This window comes from Epinephelus lanceolatus, chromosome 23 (genome assembly GCF_041903045.1).
Source record: "Epinephelus lanceolatus isolate andai-2023 chromosome 23, ASM4190304v1, whole genome shotgun sequence".
Lineage (NCBI taxonomy): Eukaryota > Metazoa > Chordata > Actinopteri > Perciformes > Serranidae > Epinephelus > Epinephelus lanceolatus.
Genome location: NC_135756.1, coordinates 34,251,615 through 34,276,599, shown reverse-complemented (window position 1 = coordinate 34,276,599; position 24,985 = coordinate 34,251,615). Strand labels below are relative to the sequence as shown.

Below are 24,985 nucleotides of genomic sequence, written 5' to 3'. Positions count from 1 at the left end.
AGCGCCCCGACTGCATACTGGATGTCCACTGGGTCCGTCGCATGCCGGACGTCAATATCCACTAGAACTTTAGCTTTAACAGCCGGATCGCGAGATCATAATGTCACACGATAATTTGCTGGAAGTATAAAGCAGGGCTGGACTGGGACAAAAAAATGGCCCTGGCATTTTTGGCCATGGCGGCCCAGTATGACTGGTGAAATACCATACGCACACTTATGCTGTTACCAAAATTAAAATAAATCTCAGTAGTGCCCTATGTGTCCTGGAAGAGAGTACCAAAGCTAGAAAATCAATGTGCTTATTCACTTCTCATATACATCCTGGTGGTAGTAGATGGCCCCGGAGTACACAATGCCTATGGTGAAAGCACTTGCCAAAGAAACTCTACAAGATTTATCATTTCAATTTTTAATAAAATGTGTGCAAGTACAAATAAGATACATAAATGTCGGCATTTTTTTGTCCAGTCCAGCCCTGTACCCAGGTCATTGAAAGTCCTTGAATTTATCTATTTCTGTATGAAATTGCATGAAGATAGGATTTTGCCGTGTGAATTTCAAAATGAACTCTGACCAAAGTTGGCAACCCTGGGGCTAGCTCAGAGACTAGCGGAGGCTAACTGGCTGTGCTTCCCTCCGCTCCGCTAGCCGCTCCCAGCTAGCTCTGCTTGTTATTCAGGTTAAAGAAGAAGCAGCGGGTCTGTCGATCAGCTGAGTGAAGTGGCAAGCAGATTCACTCACTACAGGGACGAGGAAATAGAACCTGAACAGCCAATCAGAGTGATCTCTCTCACTGACAAGCTCCGCTGCTGATTCAACATGCTCAATTGACCGAAAAGCCGCTGCCGCCGCCGAAGTGCTGACGGTGCGGGACGCTCACCGACGGCCCGACTTTGGTCGACGGCCGACCGTCGGCTTGGTGTGTCAGGGCCTTAATAGTAGCAAACATTAACTACAGCAGTATGTCTTCAATTCTGCACTGTGCACAAGTGCGTTCGCTCTATCCTCTGTTTCTGGCCTCCCTGCCTCTTAAATGAGCTCAGTAACTCTGTAACTGAAGGAGCATCAGTGCTGGTGCCTGTTTTGTTCCCGGTTTTTAAGGTACCCTTGGAGTTGATCTCCTTTCTCCTAAAATACATGTAGGGGTTGCTTCCAAAAACAGATATGAGAAGGAGAAAGATGAATGTAGGAGGTATTTTTGTGGCTTGCTCTCTACAGTGGAGAGAGAGGCAGACAAGCAGACAGATAGGAGAAGCAGACAGACAGGAGGACACAGAGTGTTAAGAGTGTCACATACAGATGCATTTCTTTACTTATTACAGAAGTGATCATATGTGTCTGACTTTTTCTTTGTCAGTACAACAATAAAGCTGTATGAAGTCACATCTTACAATGGATTTAAAACTAGATCCTTGGCTTTTGACCCACCTGCGACTAGGGTTGGGTAGATACATTTAAGGTACCGACTGAGATAACCCAGTACCAAGTAGTATCAAAACTTATCTAGTCAGACATTACCTGCATTCGGTCCTCTTCACACCAGGGGTCTGATCTAGGACCGTGCTGACTCCCTGCCGGATCAGATCTCTCCTCCTGGCAAATGATCAGTATAACACCTACCCACTAAGCACAAGCTAATGCAGCAGCAGAGGCCAGCATCCAAAACTGGGCTCCCACCAACTTCCCCTGATGCAGAGCTCACACTCCTGAGGCCAGAGGTGCCATTGGTAGGAATTCCTTTAGGGGGGCTGACATCACTGTCATTAAGAGGCAGTGGTACACTCATTTCTTAAGCCACCACAAGTGATATCTTGTGAAACTAGACAAGGTAAGGTATCCAATGGTACACAACATGTCAGGATAGCTTGTCGGGAAGGGGGCTGAATTATGCTCCACATTTAGGCTAATTTTGGCAAAGAAACAACTGGCATGGTCATTTTTAATGGGGTCCTCGAACTGTCACCTCAAGGTATCTAAATGAATATGGGTTCTATGGGTATCAATCAATCAATCAATCAATCAATCATTCAATCCATCCATCTGTCCGTCCGTCCGTCCGTCCGTCAGTCAATACATATACCTGAATTGGAGAGTGAAGCCAAGTGATTAAACACTGTAATGTCAGATGAGCCTTTTAATACTGGTGGAATAAAAGGTTCCATGGACAGTTGAAGATGAGAACAGAGACAGAGTGGGAGAAGAAAGTTAAACAGATGTTTGTTTTTGTGTCTTCAAGCAGCTTAGAATCACTTAGCACAGCAAATCTAGATACAGTTAATGACTTAGTTTTCAGTGGCGAGTTGGTGTTAATGGTAATGGTAAATGGACCTGCATTTGTATAGCGCCTTTCTAGTCATCTTACCACTTAAAGTGCTTTTAACACTAAGGGCCCTATTTAGATGGTCTAAAACGCAAAGCGCCAGGCGTGCGGCACATGGGCGTGTCCCAGTCACTTGCTAGTTAGACAGCGCGTTTTCAGACTGTGCGCCATGGCGGAGAGTCTAAAAGGGTTGGACTTACTCTGTGAATTAGTCATGGGTGTGTTTTGGGCGTATCATTCAATAAGCCAATCAGAGTGTCACCTCTCATTCCCTTTAAAAGAGGCGCGATTGGAGCACACGGCGGAGAGCTAGTTTGATGGTGGACCTACCAACTGGAAAGAGTGAGCGTTTTATAGCTGATCTGCAGTTCGGGATCGAACTGCTGATCTTTTGATTGGTGGACGACCCACTCTACCTCTGAGCAGCAGCCGCTCAGATTGTATAAATAATAGATATAGCTACTGTAACGTTACCCATTGGTTTGTAGACTGCTGTTTTGAAGCCTTGATTTCAGCATTTCGGCTGTTGCTGTCTTGTTTCTTTGGGAGCCAGAAGTGACTATATTTGGATGAGGGGTTGGAGCTGTGGAAGAGTGAGGGTAGATCTGACTCAAAGACTAGCGATGCCCCGCAGAGAGCCTGTCACTCAAGTGGCCCCACCATAAATATGTGTAACTTTGGGCCTTGATAAAATGTAAACAGGTGAGTTATAAAAAGAAAATGTCATAAAAGTTGAAATAAGACGTTTTTGCACCAGTCTGTAAACATGTTTAGTTCTGCTGTAAAGTTGGGCATTTTAACATGGTGGTCAGTGGGGATTGACTCTGTTTTGGAGCCAGCCTCAAATGATCAAATGCAGTTTTTGGCACTAGCTGACCTCATTTTCAGCAGCAGAGGTTGCTGCTTGGTGTTAACACCTGTTAAAGCCCTTACAGCCTCACCATTAGGGATGACTGACTGCAACTGAAAAGGTTGAACCCCTACTGCTCACAACTACTAGCTATGTTGGGCAGAGACAGGCTAGAAGGCAATACATTATGAACCTCCCTCCCCACAACACAATGATATCGCAATTGGGGCACCTGCGCCCAACAATATTTGTAGCTTTCTAAAACTTAGGATCTGCCATATCACCCAGTGACAGACCAGGAGTGCGGAGGTCAGATAGTATTAAGGATGTCAGTGTGTCAAGCTGTCCTTTCCATTCTTCACACAATAGTTTTGTATAGTATATACATCATGAACACCATGAATGTCTTCCAGTATAGACTGCTCAAAGTGTGCAAATATTATATATGATTATCTTGTCTCCCCTTTCTGCAATGGCGGACTATCCACCCCACTGTAAGTATGGCCTTTTAGAACAGGTAGGTACACTTTCCCACTGGACAAAAAAAAAAAAAAAACACTAACATCCACTAATATCTGGCCTTTGTCTTTAGTGGGAAAAGTTACAATCTGCATTTGCTCCTAAAAAATGACTCTTCAATAGTCACAGGTATTTAACGGCTCCAGCTCCAATCAGCTCAGATCAACAGTGATGGAAGTATGACACTCTGGACACACTAATTTTAGCCTCTTTTTGAGAGTGATGCAATAAAGGGTCACCACAAAGTACCATCCATCTACGTCCAAGCAGCACTGAAACATCATTCAAAAATAGTCAGCATCGAGTTTGAAAGAGAGACAGAATAAGTAAAGTATAAGTATAAAGACATAACCAGCATAACATTTTCACTGGCCTTCATGCAGCTCTCCACTGTTTACTAACCATTGTCCGGTGTGTTTGTGATGTTGAATGTGATACCAGAAAAAATGTGATACCAGAAAAAAAAAACAGAAAAACAAACTCATCTTCAAGGCGTTCGGGTACTGGCAATGGGAAAGGAGATAATCTCCTATTTTTAATGGAGGTTTAAATAATCCACGTATTTGCACTAACTTTGTTTGAAAAATGGTATTATGGTCATATACTGCATATGTCCTGGCTTGATAGTAACAATTAGGTAGAAGCAAGTCTAAGCTTGGGTAGAACAAGGTTGAGCATTGTACTCACAATGTAGCGTGAGTTGTGCATTCATTCCTTCTTAGAGGAGCTATGTGTCTTTTTGTCTTTGTTTCTCTCTGTCTGTCTTTTCTACCTTTCTTCTCCACAGTATGTTTTTGTTTGTATAACCTGTCTGCACTGTCCGCAACGCCAACCCCAGAACCTCAGAGCCTCAGACTAAACACAATGAAAGTCATCCTGGTCAGGCACTGGGTCCACACACACACACACACACACACACACACACACACACACACACGGCCAGCCCCATTTGATCCCTATTAAAGCCAGTCAAGGGTGTTACATGTTTGCAGTTCACTTCAGCCCCATCAAAATGCCCCATTGGAAATTCACTGGCCTTTCAGCGGCACAGTGGGGTACTATAAAACACCTGGGCACCACTACATGCACATACCACACTCACACACACTGTAGATGCTCATGTTGTCAGGCCCTCGTTACCACTGAGTGCCAGCAATTTGATTCAGCTCCAGGATCACATGCCTGTTGGGACACTCTGTCTGCTCTGTGTGAGTGTGTTTGTGTGTGCACATGGCCCTCATATTCCTGGCTCTGGTGTCATCCCGATCATCAGACGTCTCCCAGCACAACTTTCACTAACACATGTTTGGTTATGAAGCCTATATGGCTGCTATATCACCACGCCACACGACCAACTTTATCTCTCTCTGCGTCTCTCCATCCCAACAGATGTGGATGAGTGTGTGGACAACAACGGTGGATGCCAGCAAGTTTGTGTCAACACCATGGGGAGCTACGAGTGTCAGTGCACAGATGGCTTCTTCCTCAGCGACAACCAGCATACCTGCATCCACCGCTCTGACGGTAAGACTGGGACAGAGACAGATAGTCCTGTGAGAGCTGTGTTCTTCCACTGTCCCCAGAGCTTTATTTCAGGGTTAGATAAAGCTACCTGATGCATGTTGCTTAATCTTTAACTAAAAACAGGGATGAGATTGCTTTAGAGCAAATGGATCCGTTTGCTAGAATGACCTGAGAATGTGACAAAGCATGCATTTATTATAGGTGGAGTGAATTCATGCCGAGTCATTATAAAGAGATGCTACTTTGCTTTAGTTGGTGCAAAATTAAAGGAAAGCTGTTTGTCCCACTGCTTTATGCTGGATGTGTCAAAGACAGTTCAATGCAGACATTTAGTCTGACTTAATTAGTCCTTCCAAAGCCCAGCCCCTTCAGTGCTCTAATAACAGCATAGCTAGCTTGAACATGGCAGAATTTTGGTCAACTTTTCTCCTTCCTGTTATACCTAGATATGCTATGTGCTAGTTAAAGCCCCCCTCCAGACAGTTTTACTTCCTATTTAACAGTTAAGGTTCTCTCTGTCTCACACAGACATTGTGCCATTACCACAGCAATTAGACTGAAGCTACAGTAGCTTGGTGAACAGCAAAATTGCACTTCATTTCATTAAACTTACTGTTTATCGGGGTAAAAATCAGACTCCAATACACAAAAATAGACCTACTCTCTTTTTCACTCGGTGTATTCTTTACAGTCTCTTCCTGCTGCAGTTATTGGTTGTTGTTGTAGTGGTGGGGCACTGTTTTAATGCTGCAACACCGAGGAACTGCACCACTGCACGCAGGCTACAATCCACTGCAGTTATAATCCAGTTATAGGACATTTTGGAGGTGCACCGTCCACTAGCATCAGCCCCCACTTGTGATTCTTCATATTTTTATGCCTCTGTGCTGGCGACAGCCATGGCTAGAGGCATACCTTTGATGCTTATCTGTCTGTCCCATCTTTGTGAGCACAATATCCCAAGAGCATCTCAATGGGGATTCTTCAAATTTAGCACAATTTGTCCACTTGGATTCATGATCTGATTAGATTTTGGTGGCCATGGGTCAATGGTCAAGGTCACTGTGACCTTGTCTGTCTTATTCACATGAATGCAATATCTCAAGAACAGCTTTTGGGAATTTTTTCAAATTTGGGACAAACATCTACTTGAATATATTGATAAACTGATTAGATTTTGGTGGTCAAAGGTCAAGGTCACTGGAGCATCACAGTGTTCTTCAAAAACACCTTTTGAGGCATTACTCAGTGTCATATCACAGGAACAGAAGAGGAAGTATTTGGTCAGATAATTAATTGGTGACACTACTCTTGGGTGTCCACCTTGAAACTGTGCTAATTGTACAGATCTTCTGTGTTGCAGTGGGGAAAATGTGTGTGACTCATCTGTGTTTTCACAGACATGGATGTAAACTGCAAGAGAAGCTTCATTGATGAGGCATACAACTGTGGGTGGTAATTTTAGTTTTTCCATATAAAGTTTTAAAGTTTGAACAGGGCTCAATGGGACTTTCACTGTGACAGCGGCATTCATGTGATAACAAGCTACCTGTGCTAACAATGGATCAGAAGTATGCAACAACATTTTTTGTCAACACTAGATGTCAAACAACAGCCAGAGACTGTGTTGTATTAAGTATCTGTGAGCTGTAAATTCACCACTTCTTAGCAGAAGAGACAAGACTGTTTTCTCAGAGAGTAGTGCATAAGTCAAGAGCTCTCACTCTGCAGCAAAATCTGTATAGCAAAACATCCCCAGAGGAACACTGCACAGCACAAGGACCAGAAACAAACAACTGCTCGATTTGAAGTAATCTCAGCCAACTGAGGGGTCTCTGACTGATGATTTGCCTACTTTCAAGGGGCAGCCCTAATATAGGCATATCTTAAGTTGGCTAATGTTAGCAAACACTAGCCAGATACCTTAGCTTGCTAACATATTGCCACATCAAGAGGAGTTAGCCTCATTTCAGATCAACATCAGCCAGATTTGCTTCTTCCTTATTTCCAACCGTTAAGACATTTGGAAAAGGACAGACAACTTAGTTGCTGACATGTTCTTAAAATGACACAAATTATCATTAGTCAGATCAAGGCTAACATCCCTTTGTTTGCATTATCTCTGTAAGGCTAACATTACATGCCTTCTGGAAGTAGCTGTTAACTGTAACTGTTAGGTTCCACAAGAATACAGGGCTGGACCCAGAAGCAGACACCGACACTGAGGTTTCCAAGAATTAACAAAGGGGTTTTATTGGCGTGACAGAACAAAAGGCGAGCACGAGGAAGCCGCTCCGCGTGCTGGGGGAAAATCTTGATCCCAGAAAAACAAACCAAAAAGGACAAAAGGCAGGTGAGGGAACAGGCAGGCGGGAGGCAGACAGGCAGGCATGCAACAGGGGAAAACACGAGGATCGCGTAGGGAGACTGAATACTCTGGCGAGGATTGGATGGACAGCTGGGGTTCTTATACTGCCAGGGGATGATGATGATGATGAACACCCGGTGCTGCCTGCCGGGGAAGCCACGCCCCAGCCACACACACTCACAGGGAAAAAACAATTAGAGGGACAAAAACAGGGGAACACAGGAAGGAATTCTGATACCACCATGACACTAACTTTCTGAACTAAAGATAGACTAACGTTAGGTCAGCACCATGGTCTGTAGTCAGTCATAAATACATACAGTACTTTCCTGATTTCCAGAAGGGTAAAAGGAGACACATACCCAGCAGTGCAGGAGCAATGTTGACTGATAGTCTCAAAATCTTTGGTCTCTCGAGACTGGGAGCTCCCATTTGCATCTTTTTGCCTTTTTAAAGAAAGATAACATTGTGAATATATCTGTCCATCACATACTGTAGTCCTTGCTGCCAGCTTGTTAACCCTATGGGCCCGAACGACGCATAGTGCGTCCAAATTCACACCTATTCTTCTCTATGGATTTTCTCCGTGACCATTCATCATAGTGAGAAGCCACGCATATCACGTGAAACAGCGGAATTGTAGCTTTCCGACAAGGCCAAGCACTTGTCGGTAGTCCAATGTTTTCACAGCGAAAAAGAATGATAAATTTACACTAAAATTATGTATAACAGAGCTTTCATACAGCTTTGCACACACATTACTCTTGGATGGATTACTCGTGAACGCAGGCTCGCACAGAAATGCCACGCATATCACATGAAAGTGCAGGAGCAGAGCTTTCCAGTGATGCCACACACATCATTGTACTGTCATCTCATCACGCTATAAATCCAGATCAATTGTCTACAAAATAAAAACCTGACGAATTTCTTTACAATCCATTATACAGATCTTGTTATCAGTTACTTCATATAGTGAGGAATATCGTATCTTACCACGTCTTAGGCTTGCGTGTGTTTCTCCCTGTCTATCCACATTTGTAGTCCAGCTTTCAAGATGCAAATATCTCCATATTGTCCAGTTGACACTCCATCAAACTTTGTATGACAAGACCAGTGACTTCACCTTAGCGCACTCAGACAACTGTAGCCTAATTATGCATGTATGACAGGGCCGTAGTCACCATATACATTGAGGGGGACATGTGTCCCCCCCAATGCCCAAAATGCCCCCCCAGTATATAACTGAAACTGAAAAACAACAAAAAACTTTGTTTATTGCAAACAAAGTGGCAAATATTATCTTGGAGGACATCATTGCACTTGGTTGACTATTTTTCTATTATCTTAGATGTAAATATTGCATGTTTATTTCAGATGAAACACATTTTTGACTTGTGAATGAGTCAATGGAATTTCTTGCAATAATGAAAAAATACTGGCAATCATGTCCGCCTGGCACAAACCACATGTTTTGGACAGCTGTGAAGTGACAGAATGTCCCACCATCATGGTTCTTATATTGCCAGATTCCAGAGAGTCTCCCCTCTTCATATATGGCAGAATATGTCATTTTCCAACTTGCTATGGTGAGATACATGTAAAAATGTAAGAATTTAGTCACACAGATTTGTTTTTTTCATTGATATAAAAATTAATATAAAATACAGGCACATAGGACATGGAATGATGGCAAATCTGGATAGCCCATATTGTCCTGAAAAAAAACAAGATATAGCATGTGTATGTAGCCTTTATATATATATCTGTGATATGAGCTTAAAAGTAAAGGCAGTAAAAATACCTCAAAAACGCCTAGGGCCCATAGGGCTAAAGCGATAGGCTATTGCAGGTTGCCCAGAGCAAAGGAATAACAGGGGGAAAATGGGAGAAACTTCAGGAATGGCAGTTGAGGAGGGAACCCTCTCCCCTATCGGACAGATGTGCAATATGTGTGTACAGAATAACCAACATAATAAAATGACGGTATAGATAATCATATGACAAAATGATACATAGAATGTATGTTTGTGAGAGATAGAGAGGTAAAACAAATAGGCCTATCAGTCAATCAGATACAGGGGTCTGTTTGATCACTTACATGTTTATCCTCTTGAACATGAAACTCCGTCAGCCTTGAAATAGATTGCCCGTTATTCACATCTCGCTCTACACTGATCGTGTGACAGGCTTTCTAGATCACAAGGAGACGTGGGATTTGAGGGCACCGACATCATGCCGCTGGCTTGTTCGGTTGCCCTCAACACCCACAGTGGCGTTACATTTATTAAAATCATTTGACCCAACTACCTCGCCATCCCAGACCCATTGCGCCAGTCACGTTTAATTTATGGGCTCAATGTGCAGCAGCGAGGGGTGCTGAAGGAGCGGTGATCCCGAGGTTAGGAGGGGTTGCCTTCTCCTTCCCTCTAACGCTCACACACGCATTCTCAAAGCACAATGCTCACATGCATGCTGCCATGAATGAGGACAGTGTGGCAGTCTAGTTCAAAGACAGATGAGAGGACAGTCATCTGTCATTTTTGCAACGGCACAGAAAGGAGACGCCAGAGGAATGTGGCGAGGGATGAAGACCAAGAGGGAGGAGAGAGAGATCAAATACAGGAGTGACCTCTCCTTAATCCTCTCCCTCTCTCCCCTGATGCTCACAGTGCTGCTGTGGTCAGTGTGAAGGCATGTTAGGAGCCAGTGTCAGGATGTTAGCGGATTCTCTGTGGACACATTCAGAGAAGGAGGTAAAAAAGATGCAGAAATAGAAGTGTGTTTGCTCACTGGAAACCCCATAAACCAGCATGTGAATATATCTCCCTTTCCCTCTCTCTCCTCTCCTCATATTAAAAATTATTTCTGACAGGAGTTCTCATTTTCTATGGTGGATAAGGAAAATTGTACCACAGAATGAGTCCACAAATTACTCAAATGCAAATTGAATTGCCAAATTCCATAGATGAATTTCCCTTTTTAACACAAAAAAATCATTCAAATTCCTTATTCTTAAAAAAAAAAGGCAAAAGCATTTTTGTACATCCAAATAAATGTCAAAAATCTACATATTTTCAAAACAGTTACTATGTCAACACGTGTAATTCCCGCTCCTGTCAGAAGGATGGTCATTGTAAACAGGCAGTGAAGATGCTTGTGGTGTATTCCCGTTGCCCGGCTCTGGCAGGCTGTTCTGAGCCTTTAACCACCGGCACAGAGCCCCCCTCATCCGCAGATCCTCAATCAGACACTTGTCTCCCTTCCTCCTCCTGCACAGGAATAGCAGCAGCATCCCAGTGTCCCACAGGAATCTCCTTGCATATTTTTTCCATCTTCTCTTCCATGGCCTGCTTCTCTCCCCTCTACATCTTGTCTCTTTTTTTCGCTCTCTTGATTTCATCTACCAAAGGTTCCATATGATAGGACCTCTTATGCTCCCACCTGGCTGTCTGAAGACAGTGGGCCAATCTAACAACATACAGGGAGTCACAGACATATTGTATAATATTAAGCTCACACAATTTTGTTTACTGTAAATAGTTATGTAAGTAGAAAATGAATTGATCTCCAAAAGGCATGAAGTTAAAGATGAAACATGCTTTTCAACATTTTAAGCAGGATCAGTGAATTATTTTTGTTTTATACAATTTAGAGTGAAAAAAAGCAAAGGAGCACTACTCACAAGTTTAGGCATCCAAGACATTTGAGCTCTCAGACAACTTTTACCAGGGTCTCAGACCATAATCAAGCCAAGTCAAGTCAAGTCAAAATTTATTATAGCCCAAAATCACAAGAAGATGCCTCAGTGGGCTGTACATAAAAACACATAAGCAAATTACAAATAACACAACAAATAAACAAACAAAACAAACAAAAATAAATAAACAAACAAAACAAAATGAAAACAAAGCAAAAACAAAAAAAAAAACATTGGCACTTGTATATGTAAAGTAGTAGATAACCATGATGTAGTAATTAAGGAAAGAGACTATGTGATGTTAAGGCAGATGCAAAAAGGTGTGTTTTGAGTTTACCTTTGAAGGAATTGACTGTGTTGGCTTCATGGATTTGAATGGGAAGGCGGTTCCAGAGGAGAGGGGCGCAGTATGAGAAGGCTCTACCACGTGCTGATGATTTATTAATTTTGGGGATGGGTAGGAGACCGACATTATAGGATCGTGGAGGCCTGATTGGTAAACGTGGAGTAAGTAGAGATGATAAGTAGGATGGTGCAAGTCTGTGTAATATTTTCTAAGTTAAAAGCAGACTCTTGAAGTCCGATCTAGTGTGTACAGGGAGCCAGTGTAATGAAATGAGAACAGGGGTGATATGGTCAAAATTTCTGGTTCTGGTTAATATCCTGGCAGCAGTATTCTGAATGAGTTGTAGTTTCCTAATGGTTGAATTTGGTAAGCCGGAGAAAAGTGTATTGCAATAATCTAATCGGGATGAGACAAAAGCATGTTTGACGACATCCATTGTTTGATTTCTTGTGTGCACTGTTCTTGATGAATCAGTTGATGAGAGGTGTCAGGCTTGATGGATATGTAGAGCTGAGTATCATCTGCGTAGAAGTGGGAGCCTAATTTGTATTTATTGATTAATTAACCAAGGGGTAGCATTTAAATAGTAAAGAGAAGGGGACCAAGCACAGACCCTTGTGGTACACCATAATTGACCTTTTGGCGTTCTGAAGAGCAGTTATTATGAAAAACAAAGTGAGATCTGTCAGTAAGGTAGGATTTGAACCAGGCGAGAGCAGAATCGGTGAGTCCTATGTAGTTTTCTAGACGGTGAAGTAGAATATGGGGATCAAGTGTATCAAACGCTGCGCTGAGGTCTAGTAGCAGCAGTACTGAAGCTGAGTCAGAATCGGAGGCGAGTAGTAAATCGTTGACCACTTTGATTTCCGCACTATGGAATTTTCTGAAACCGGATTGATGAGGGTTGTATAGATTATTGAAGGAGAGGTGATCAGTGAGTTGTTGGGCTACTGCTTTTTCTAGGATTTTTGAAAGAAAGGGGAGATTTTTGTAATTGGTCTGTAATTATTGATCACATCAGGGTCCAGGTTATGTTTCTTGAGTAATGGCTTGATTACGCCTGTTTTAAAAGATGCAGGTACTGTTCCAGTGGTAAGAGAGATATTAATTATATGTAGTAGTAGTGGGCTAAAAATTGGGAAGAGGTCCTTAATGTACTTAGAGGGAACAGGATCAAGTAGGGAGGTAGTGGAATTGGAGGAGAAAACCAGTTTAGAAAGAGTTTCATTGGAAATTGTCTCAAAGTGGGTGAGTTTGCAAGGTGACGACAGGTCATATGAAACCGCCATGTCCTGGGTGGGAGATGGGAGAGAGGATATTACTTTTCTAATATTGTCGATTTTAGTGGTGAAAAATTCTATGAAATCAGAAGCGGTATGAGGAATATTACACATAGGGGATGGTTTACATGTTAATTTAGCTACAGTGTCAGAGAGAATTTTTGAGTTATTTTTATTATTTTGTATAAGTTCAGAAAAGTAAGCTGTTGTAGTGGCATGAAGAGTGTGTTTATATTCACAGAGGCTGTTTGACCATTCATGCCGAAAATTATTTAGCTTAGTTGATCTCCATTTATGCTTGAGCTTTCTGGATTTTTGTTTGATAAGCCGAGTGTTTTGATTGTACCAGGGGGATGGTTTTGGTCTAATTTTTCTGTTATAGAGAGGGGCGACTGAGTTAAAAGTATCCAGTAGTGCAAAATTGAAATTTTCCGTGAATTCATTTAGGCAACAGGACTGATCCACGGTGGTGATAGTTGATGTGAGTTTCTCAGCAAGTTTATGAACAGTGGATGACTCGGTGCGTCGGGGAGTATAGATTTTAGAGTGGCTAATATGACGATTAGAGATGAATGTAATTTTAAAAGTAAAGAAATAGTGATCTGAAAGGGCAGGTAGGTGTGGTGAGATAGCTAGATCTGTGAAAAAGAGGCCGCGTGTAAGGATCAGGTCAAGTGTGTGACCATAGAAGTGAGTGGGTTAATTGAGTTGTTGTGTCATGCAGTAGAATCAATTAGATCTAGAAAAGCTTTACTGAGTGGTTCAGATTTATCGTTAATATGGATATTAAGATCTCCCATAAATAAAAGATTATCAGATCGTGTCAGCATGTCACAAAGAAAGGTAGAAAACTCTGATAAAAACTGTGAGTAGGGCCCTGGTGGTCGATATAAAAAATCAGTTTGTTAGGACTATGACTTGTTCACAATCATTGTTAAGAAAGGCCAGCAGCCATGGGCTCTGCTAAACAGCTGCTAAGCACTCTACAAACTAAAATAACTGATGTCCACAAAGCAGGAGAAGGCTATAAGAAGATAGCAAAGTGTTTTCAGGTAGCTGTTTCCTCAGTTCTTAATGTAATTAAGAAATGGTAGTTTCCACAGAAACTGTGGAGGTCAAGTTGAGATCTGAAAGAAGAAAACTTTCAGAGAGAGCTGTTTGTAGGATTGTGAGAAAGGCAAAACCAAAACCTCAAATCAAAACCTCCATTTGACTGCAAAGGCCTGCAGGAAGATTTATCAGACTCTGCAGTGGTGGTGCACTGTTCTACTGTGACACCTGTACAAATATGACCTTCATGGAAGAGTCATCAGAGGAAAACATTTCCTGTGTCCTCACTACAAAATTCAATGTTAGAAGTTTGCAAAGGATCATCTAAACAAGCCTGATGCCTTTTGGAAACAAGTCCTGTGGACTGATGAAGTTGAAATAGAACTTTTTGGACGCAGTGAGCAAAGGTATGTTTGGAGAAAAATAGGATGCAGAAGTTCATGAAAAGAACACCTGTCCAACTGTTAAACACGGAGGTGGATCGATCATGCTTTGGGCTTGTGTTGCAGCCAGTGGCACGGAGAGTGGCTTCTACAACAGGACAATGATCCTAAACACACCTTGAGATCCACATTGGACTATCTCGGGGGTGCAAGCTAAAGGTTTGGCCATGGCCCTCACAGTCCCCCAACCTAAACATCATTAAAAATCTGTGGATAGATCTCAAAAGAGCAGTGCATGCAAGATGGCCCAAGATTTAATAGAACTAGAGGCCTTTTACAGAAAGAATGGGTGAAAATCCCCCAAACAAGAACTTAAAGACTCTGAGCTGGATACAGAAAGTGTCTAGAAGCTGTGATACTTGCAAAAGGGGGCGCTATTACATACTGACCATGCAGGGTGCCCACAACTTGACTCCTAGTGCAAAATGTCTTTTACCACAACGTTAACTGTAACCCTTTATAACCACTGTGAAATACATAAACATTCATCACTGCGTAATGGGTAACATGAGTGATTTAGAACACATTTAAACACAGTTGTCTTCGGCTTATGGCCTTAAACGCATAGTCTCACGGCATGCCAGGAAACTCCACCCATTCAGCCCCAACATGCTACAATGTGTTCAGTGCACAATGACAGTGTTGTTTATCGGCCTAAAACGAATTAGGCAAAATCAGCTTTATAAATTTTAGTCAAATTAACTCAAAACTCAACAAATGTTGATTTAACATAAAAAAAAGTATGTCAAGCTTACAAGAGATCAGTTTTAGTGTCAAGTGAACAGAAGGGTTTTATGTCATTGAGTGGGTTTACATGGACAGTTTAATTCTCTTTTCAGTGGGAATGAAAGTTCATTCCTATTAAAAGTGATCTTGAAAAACACCTAATTCAGAATGAAAATGGTCAATGCGATTGAAAATTCATTCAAGGGGCAGGAATATTCCATTTCTAATTCCGAATGAAAGAATTTCTCGCACTTAAAGTTAAAGTTCAAGTCCCACTGATTGTACTTGTATACACTCATTCCTCTTTAAGTTAATTCCAGTCTTTCTGCGCATGCTCGTTTCCTTGCCCTTCTGGCGCGATGATGTATACAGTATAGCACGCACGACTGGTATGCGGCAACGGGCTGAGATAGAGCAGTCGGACTCGTTGCACTTGCCGGTTTCCATTCGCCAAAGCATGGTCTTCTGCCTTCCTTCTCCTTCTTAACAGACGACGCATTAGCAGAACAAGGATGTTGTCGTACTACTGCTTCGAGAATATAAGCGAAACAAGCCCGAAAAAGGCACTAAGAACGGCGTCGCCAAGCATCATGTAATCCTGAATGAGGACTACAATGCTTTCTTCCGGTAAACGTAAACACATAACATCCACCCCGCCCCCTATCCAATCAGAAACCTTCCCTGCCCCAAACCTTGCGCGGACCCGAATAAAGGTGATTAAACTGATCTCCCATTTAAACCCTCATTCAGAATGAATATTTCCCTTGTAAACTACCTGGAAAAACTTTAATTACGAATGATTTCATTCAGATTTATTTAAACCATCATGTAACCACACCCATCGTGACAATCTGGGACATCCATGTAGACATTAAAATTATGCGTCATGGATGGATTGGGGTTTACAATGTACTACTGTTAATATAGGCAGTATAAAATAATGGAAGTAGCCACCATGACGTCACCTCTTGGTTTGTAGAGTCCTGTTTTGAAGCCTCGAGTTTGGCATTTTGGTTGTCACAGTCTTGGATTTTTTGAGCCAGAAGTGAGCTGTAGAGGAGTGAGGGCTGGATGTAACTCTCAAACTCCTTTTTGACTGCCTGTTCAAGGTGGGAATTTTGTGCCATTATTCCACCTCACCAGTCTTTATGAAATTTATTTATTTATTTTACCTTTATTTTACCAGGTTAGTCCATTAGATCAAGGTTAGATCATTGAGCTCAATGATCTCATTTTCAAGGGAGACCTGGCCAAAACAGCAGCAGCAAAAAAAGTTACAGACAAGACACAACACAACAAATACATTAAAAGTAGTATGAATCCAGGATAACATTAAAATACCTACAGACAATGACAAGAACCAACCAATGTATTTATCATTGAGGTTATCATAACTTTAAAATCAGGCAGCGGGATAAGGCTCCCAAGATTCAGGTCTTTTTGAAGGCTGTTCCAGGTAAGAGGAGCCGAGCACTTAAAGGCCCTTTTTCCCAGTTCAGTCCTTACATATGGTACAGACAATAGGACAACATCTTGAGATCTCAAGGTATAGCTACCACCAGCTTTCTGAACAATCAAAGAGCAAATAGAAGAAGGGAGCATGCCTAGCATGGCTTTATAGATAAACAGGTACCGGTGACTGAGCCTTCGCATAATCAGTGAGGCCAGCCAATCCTGGAATACAGAGTACAGTGATGAGTCAATACTGCACAGTTTGTGACAAATCTCAGAGCACTGTGATACGCAGTGTCCAACATCCTCAAACAATGGGCTGGAGCGTTCATATATAAAATATTATCATAATAAAGAAGTGGTGAAAAGGTTGCAGAAATTAGTTTCTTTCTGGCCTCAAAGGAGAAACAGCTCTTGTTTCTAAAATAAAACCCTAATTTCAACCTCAGCTTTTTAAGAAGATTATTCACCTGAGGTTTAAAAGACAGGCAGTCGTCTATCCATATGCCCAGATAATTATAGCAGGAGACAATCTCTAGTTTCTTTCCTTGAGTTGTAACAATATCTAAGGTGTTGTCAGGTTTTGACTTGTTTGAAAACAACATTACCTTAGTTTTGTCAGGATTTAAAAGCAATTTTAGTTGAAAAAGCTGAGTCTGGATGATATTAAAAACAGTCTACAATTTGGCAAGGGCCTCCATGATGGAGGGGACAGCACAGTATACCACTGTATCATCTGCATAAAAATGAAAATTAGCTCCACCCACATTATGACCCAAATTATTAATATGAACTGAAAATAACAGCGGACCTAACACAGAACCCTGCAGTACACCATTACAAATGTTTAACCATTCAGAGGTGAGCCCATCAAATTGAACACACTGTGACCTTTCTGACAGATAGTTCACAAACCAACAGATCCTGATCAGAAATACCGATATTAGACAATCTTTGTCGCAAAATGAGATGGTCAACGGTATAAAAGGCCTTGGAAAAGTCAATAAATAGTGCTGCACAGCACTGCTTCTTATCAACAGAGTCAATGAGATCTTTCACTACTTTCATAGCTGCTGTTATAGTGCTGTGTTTCTTTCTGAAGCCAGACTGATGTTTAGAAAGAATGTCATTTGTACCTAAAAACTCCTTTAACTGCTCACTCACCAAATTTTCAAGAATCTTTACTAAAACTGACAATTTAGAAATTGGCCTATAGTTATTCAAACAACTAGGTTCTCCTCCTTTATGTAGAGGGAGGACATAGGCTGATTTCCATATTTTTGGAATCAAGTTAGAGCTAACAGAAAGGTTAAAAAGATAAGTCAGAGGTGGTGCAATAAAATGTGCAGCTATTTTTAAGAAAAAGGGTTCCAAATTGTCAGGGTCAGCAGGTTTCTTAGGATTTAACTTAACAAGAAGAAGGTGCCGTAGCATTGTTCCGACCTCTCATTGTTCCGACATCCTATTAGTCCCATTGTTCCGATATGTGATTATACTAGGCTATACTGTATTTGTGTACCATAGAGTATCAGCAACGCAACAAAAGTAGGCTACTGGTCGAGATACAAGTGTCATAGAGAAGAGAGAGTGAAACACCATAACCTCCTGTTATTAACTGCTCTCCGTGGTTCATTTTGATTTCCACTGACAGATAAAGCTTTAATAGCTTTCCAGAATTTTCTAGGATCATTCAAGTTTTCAGTGTTAACAGAAAGAAAATACTTAGATTTAGAACTTTTAACTTGAGAAGTAAAACTATTTCTAAGTTGCCTGAAATGGAGCCAGTCAGTCTCAGAGTCTGTCTTTCTAGCCTTTGCCCAGGCCTTGTTTCTTTTGTGCAGAAGACTAGATAATTCTGCTGTAAACCAGAGGTTATCTCGGCCCTTCACTCTAAACTTATGCAGAGGTGCATGTTTGTCTATTATTTCCTTGAAACTTTGATAAAAATATGACCAAGCAATTTCAGTATCATCAACTAAATAAATTTTGCTACACTCAAAATAAAACAAGTCAAATAAAAAACCCTGTTCAAAAAAGTGCTTAGTGTCACGTTTAATAATGATGCATGGTTTACCTTTCAGAACCTTTGTGTCTCTAATTGTAGCCACAACACAGTGGTCACTAACATCATTAGCAAATACTCCCACAGCAGAGTATTTATGAGGGTCATTTGTCAAAATGAGATCAATCAAAGATGACTTACTGGGACATTTAATGTTAGGACGGGTGGGACTATCCACAATCTGAGTAATGTTTAATGAGACACAAAGGTCCTTTAAGTCCTCTGACACAGACGTTAACCAGTCCAAGTTTAAGTCACCAAGTAAAACAATTTCCTTGTTATCAAGTTGATGTAAAAGGCTTGACAGAGAGGTCAAAGACTCACTGACAGCTGAAGGGGGCTTGTAGCAGCCAACCACGGTAACTACAAGGCCCTTAGACACCTCAATATTTAATGCCAAAAATTCAAATTGTTTACCAACTGATTTAGATACCACCAAGGATGCACACAACTTATTTTTCACATAAATGGCAACACCACCACCTCTCTTAGGTCGGTCAGTACAATATATATTGTAACCATTTATGGAAAGTCAGAGACAGATTTGGTAAGCCACGTTTCTGATAAAACAATAATGTCAGCATCAGTAGATTCAGCCCAGATCTGAATAAAATCAAGTTTGGATAACAAACTACATACATTAAGGTGAAGGAGGCCCAAACCGGATCTTGACTTAAAATCAGCCGGAGTGGCAATCTGGCTTCAATTAGTTGGACCAGGGTTTAGCTGCACGTTACCAGAAAGCAATAATAACAAAAAAATCAGGCATCTTCTTCTTATAGTCGAAGCACACAATGCATCCTTTACCTTAACATGATTGGCAAGGTACAAAAGCATGTCAGAGTTCAAGAAGCAGTCCTGAAGAACCATAATGGAAGGATACCGAGCACAACAACCAAAGTTAAACGAGTTAGTAGGCTCGGATAACAAAATAAAATGGAATTGTATGTGTAACACACTGGAATCTTTACAAGGAACACTCACCACAGGTGACATGACAGTCATGAGTCTACTCAACCCCTCATGATGAAAGTACTTTTCAGAATTCAACACAGACATGAGGCAGAGAAGAACCAGGATATGAGCCATTTTCACAGCTCCACCAGCCATAACCAAACAATAGATAAGGCCTCAGGCTGCTGAGCAGGGTGGATGGTGAGGGCCTCAGGCTCCAGAGCAGGGTGGATGGTGATGGCCTCAGGCTCCAGAGCAGGGTGGATGGAGAGGGCCTCAGGCTGCAGAGCAGGGTGGATGGAGCGGGCCTCAGGCTGCAGAGCAGGGTGGATGGAGAGGGCCTCAGGCTGCTGAGCAGGGTGGGTTGAGCGGGCCTCAGGCTGCAGAGCAGGGTGGATGGCGAGGGCCTCAGGCTGGAGTAGGCCAGGCAGATGCAGGATGCAGTAGTTCCTGGCTAAAGTCAAGCCCCACAATAGCAGGTGCTGGGTCTCAGTTTTCCTTGCTGCAGATCTGGGCTAAAGACTAGCCCCACTGCAGCAGCTCCCAAAAACTCAGAGCAGCCCACAAACAGCAGATCAAACCTCAGGTGGAGTAGGCCAGAGCAGGGTAGCCTCCCAAAAAAGATAAAAATAGGCAAAATCCACAGAGCTGGATGTATACTTCTAAGGGTTGGTAAAACAGCAGTAAAAGAGCTTGAGTGAAAAGTGTCAAAAGATACTAAAAACCAAATAAAACTTGTAACAGACAAACACACAAAAGAGGCTTCACAGAGACACTAGACATGCTGCCATCTTGGATTGGGGGCTGAGTATGTGTATGAAAGGTACAATACAGTGCATAGGTACAACCAACAATCCAGGTACAGTCCAACTTCAGCAACTATTTTAGAGTAGTCTTAATCTTTAGATGAAAATGTTAGTTTTAGTCACATTTTAGTCATCTTTATCCTTCATAGTCAACAACTCAAAACTGTTTGGTCGACAAAAAGTCTTGACATTTCAGTGACCTTTTAGCCAAAATGTGTTTTTTTTTAATCTTTAAACCAATCCAGTTAGGCTGAAACAGGTATCAGGAATTAGAATCATGGTGACAGGTTGCATAAAAATTCCATTCAGACATTTTTTTTCAACTACAAATAATTTCTACACACTTACAAACTGTCATTTCTCCAGCGTTTTTTGTAGTTACGGGTTGATTTACAATGACACACTTACGGATCATCATTTAAAAAGCTCAACATCTTTCTATTTATGCACTCAAAACCTACACTACAAATAAATATTCTGAGATGACTAGGATTTGCACCCAGGTTCATTGTCAACTCTAGGTCAGGGTTAAATTAATCGATTCATCTAATTCAAATCGATCACTGGAATGACCTGACATCGATTCGTAAAGATGCGAGGTCGATCTTTTAATATACACTTTTTCCCACAGATATGTGAAGCTTTAACCCCGTTAATCTCACCGGTAGTAAGCGAGACGCAGCGCTCAAGTTATGAATGACCGTAGTATTTAGAAGCTCCGACGTTATCGGCTCTTTTATCCATAACAGCTTACTTTCTTACATTTGGGTGTAATTTATGATCACGCTACAGTGCCTCCTCCTGCTGTCTGTGCATCCTGGCTGCTGCGCCACTTTTACGCACACACACAGACACTAACATACATGGAGTAAAGATGCCGTGGTGGAGACAGAGTGAAGATACCTTGAGCTGACAACTACGCTTGTTACTGTGAGTGCAATAAACCCTCCTCAAGGAAAAATTCAGTACTTTATCAATACACCTGATCAGCAACATGTAAACATGTAGCTTGAAAAGTGATATTTTAATGTGCTCTGTCCGCAGCCTCTCATCCACCACCACTAATGTTATGTTATAAACATGCACAAAGCGCTTTCCACCTCATAGCAAATTTTTACTAACAAGCTAAAACAACACTGTTTACGTTAAACGGTTTAGCTCAGTTTGTCTCTCTGTATCTTAAAACTAACTGGTGGTCATGTGACCTGCAGACAGTGAGCCTCCTCAGCAGCAGAGGGAGGGACAGAGAGGACAGGAGGACTGATACTGACTGATGTCTGTGTTCTTTAATCTTTCTAAACTTCACTCAGTATTCTGATGTCAGGAATATGATTTATTTTATTGACATTTTTAATTTGTTTCAAGTGAGATATTAAGTTTATATTGTGACTTTGCTGTTGTAATATTAATGTTGCTGCTCTAGAAACAGCATTGGGTTATAGAATATTCGGTTTTATTCCTGTTGTGAATTTATTCTTAAAAAAGAAAAATCCTTGTAAATGTTACACTATTAGTTCTCTGAGAATCTCTTTCACATACAAGCAAAAATTGGCATTGTAACTGAAAAATCTTCAGTCGAATCAATATCGGATTGAATCGAATCGAATCGGGAATTGGAAATCGTTTCGAATCGGGACCCCAAATCCATTCAGCAACTTCACCATCCACAGTCAGACACCCATGACTGATTATTTACTGCTGAGTGTTTTTGCTAGCTAGTGAAATATCCTGGCACAGACTATTTACTGGAGTTCACAGCCAGTCGGCACTTTGATCTTATACTGTTCATATGGCATTAGAAGATAATTAGAAGCATGGCTGTTATCAGCTTTCTAGTTTAAAACATTTTTCTAATACATCTTATGAAATAATTTACCATTCTGTTATCCTCTCATCTCATTTTGAAATGTCCAAAAGTCCACCAGTGGAACAGATTTTGTCTTATTTTTTACTATCAAGATACATTTTTAACTTGTCAGTGTCTAGTCTTTGTCATGGAAAAAAAGGTAGTTGAAGTATAATTTTTGTCGTAGTTTTCATTAATGAAATTAACCCTGGTACAATCACAGAATGGCGGGCAGAGTGGTCTCGCCTTTAAGATGGCAGCAGAGTAGTGACAATGCGGAATCGACATCTGTTTAAATGAGACAGTTGGCAGAAAAGGACAATGGACAGGATGGGTGTGATATTCTCTCAACATAAAATGCATGTGGACCACCACTGGGAGATTTAAAAAGTAGCTCATAGCAAATAGCAGCTAACTCAAAGAGGAGGAACAATTGCCTCAAAAGTCGGCAAATTGGGAAAGCAATGAGGTCCAGGATCTCTTTACCCTCCGAGCAGAGGACGAGATCTGCCGCCATATAACATGATTTTTAAATTACTGTTATTGTCATGTTATGCCATGTTATTATTGCGCTGCTGATGCGTATGTTATATGTCACACGAGAGACCGGCGCTGTTGTGTTACATACAGTATCATGGCTGTCACACCTCTTTTAATGCCACAATGTGCCAAATTTACCATAACTGAAACAGAGGGGATTTCTGGGCTACAACCAGTTTCACAAATTAAAGCCTTGTAGATAGAGATGATCACACACACAACTGTTTTGTGTGTGTGTGTGTGTGTGTGTGTGTGTTTGTGCAAGGCAGTGAGAGACAGTTTGTGTTAGATCATTGCTTTGCATATGGTAAGTGTCAGCTCGCGGCTCATTTCTTTCTCCACGACACTCGCCTGGAGGCTAATAAAGCCAAGAAACAATTGTTTGTTCCATTATGGTGTGTTTCCACTCTGTTGTGCTTCACAGCTCAGTGTGAAGCACATCCAGGCGAAAAACCAAGACTTTGGCCTGCGAACTCCCAATCTAGGGGTGGGAAACAGCAAATGTTCCTGCTCTGTCATGATGTGGGTGGGAAATGACCACATGAGTCAGGTATGGCTCACAGGACCAATGGTGACCTGCATGTAGAACTGAGAAGCTCTTTTCCATTTTGTGAAATTTGGGGATCTCTATAATGGAAGACCTGGCTCATCAGAGAAAGTTTTGGGTTACCTGCTGCCCTTGAAAAAGAAAAGAAATTATTGTTGCGTTTTTGCCATCAATTATTGTAGTGTAGGTTGTTTAATAAGATAGTGCACATCTCATTTAAAGAAACTGTTTGTATGATTTGCAGCAGCAGTGTAGAGGTTGAATGGTTGCAGTATTAGATATCAGATTGATGCCTCAGAGTTGACTGGGTCTGTCTCTATGTCTGATTTATTAATTGTGCCTTTTGGACAATGTAGCCCCCGCTATAACAGAGTGAAAACAATACGCTTGTAAATTCTTCACTGAGCTCAACACCAAAATTCCTGGCAAAGACGGAGTTGGCAGTAAGTTGGGAATTTTAAACACCATCTCATGCGGAAGCCATGCCTGGCACTCCAAGAGCGTGTTTGGTCGCAGGAGCGTCTGCGAGCTGTGGAACACGATGACTAGGCGATTCTTAATGGTGGACTGTGGGCAAGAAAAATAAACCATTCTGATCAGAAAACAATTGAGAAGGAATCTTGATACTGTAGAAAATGTCCCTTAGTTTTATGTTGAACTTACATTTTTTAGTTGCCCTCCTGTTCCAGTGTTTCTCCACAGTTCTTTTTGGGCAGCTGCTCAGCCTCATGGGTATGAGTACAACTCCTGCAGAGAAACTGTAGCTCTGTGAGTCAGCAGAGATGAAAATGTCCCGTCGGCAGCTCCTGGAAGCCTGTGTAATGGTAGGGATTACAGTTAACAGGAGGCAATAAGCTGATGGTGCCCCAACATGCAGGGCGCTTACAAGACACTTGTGGGTAGTGCAGCAGCTGGTAACTCTTGTGCCTAATGCTCAGTGTAACGGGATACCTTTGAGGCTGCCATTACAATTATTTTCATTCAAGGCGAGATTTTATTTTCTTGATTAATCAGTAAATAGAAATATAAAATATACTTATCACAGTTTTCCAGAGTTCAAGGTGTCATCATCAGATTCCTTGCTTTATCCAGTAAACATTTCAAACCTTGATGATATTCACTTTACAGTCATATACGACAAAGAAAAGCAGCAAATCTTCACGTGAGGAGCTGTAACCAAGCTCCAAGGGAAACCTGTGGTCCTGGTATTGATGTGGATGCCAGCTAACACACTTCACCCACCCAAACACTACTGCAGATCAAGTACACCCCCTTGGCAGTGGCACTCCTCAATGGCAGTGGATCTCCCAGCAGGACAATGCATCATGCCACACCACATTAACTACTCAGGAAAAACAGGTCTCCCAATTTGATTGAGCATCTGTGAGAAATGCTTGTACCCCACCTCACAACCGACACGACTCAAAGGATCCACCACCAACGTCCTGGTGTCAGACACCACAGGACACACCCCAAAGGTCCTGTGTCCATGCCTTGACAGGTCAAAGCCAAGTCCAATCCTAGGAGGCCCCACCATGGATCGGGGGCACCAGGAGGTATTTTGAGGCCAGGTCAACACCTTGAGTCATGTTCCTCAGGCCATTCCTGAACTGTTTTTGTGGTATGACAGGGTCCATTGTCCTGCTTGGG

General features: G+C 41.8%; 1 protein-coding gene across 3 annotated transcripts in view; it reads left to right on the top strand.

Moving 5' to 3' along the window:
* The window catches only part of scube1 (signal peptide, CUB domain, EGF-like 1), a 250,963-nt gene that overhangs the window by 90,192 nt on the left and 135,786 nt on the right, over positions 1-24,985 (top strand). For all 3 annotated transcript variants that reach the window (XM_078164991.1, XM_033614176.2, XM_033614175.2), the window contains exon 4: positions 5,081-5,215. In XM_078164991.1, the coding sequence (XP_078021117.1) occupies positions 5,081-5,215 (135 nt within the window). The remainder of the gene's footprint in view (positions 1-5,080; positions 5,216-24,985) is intronic.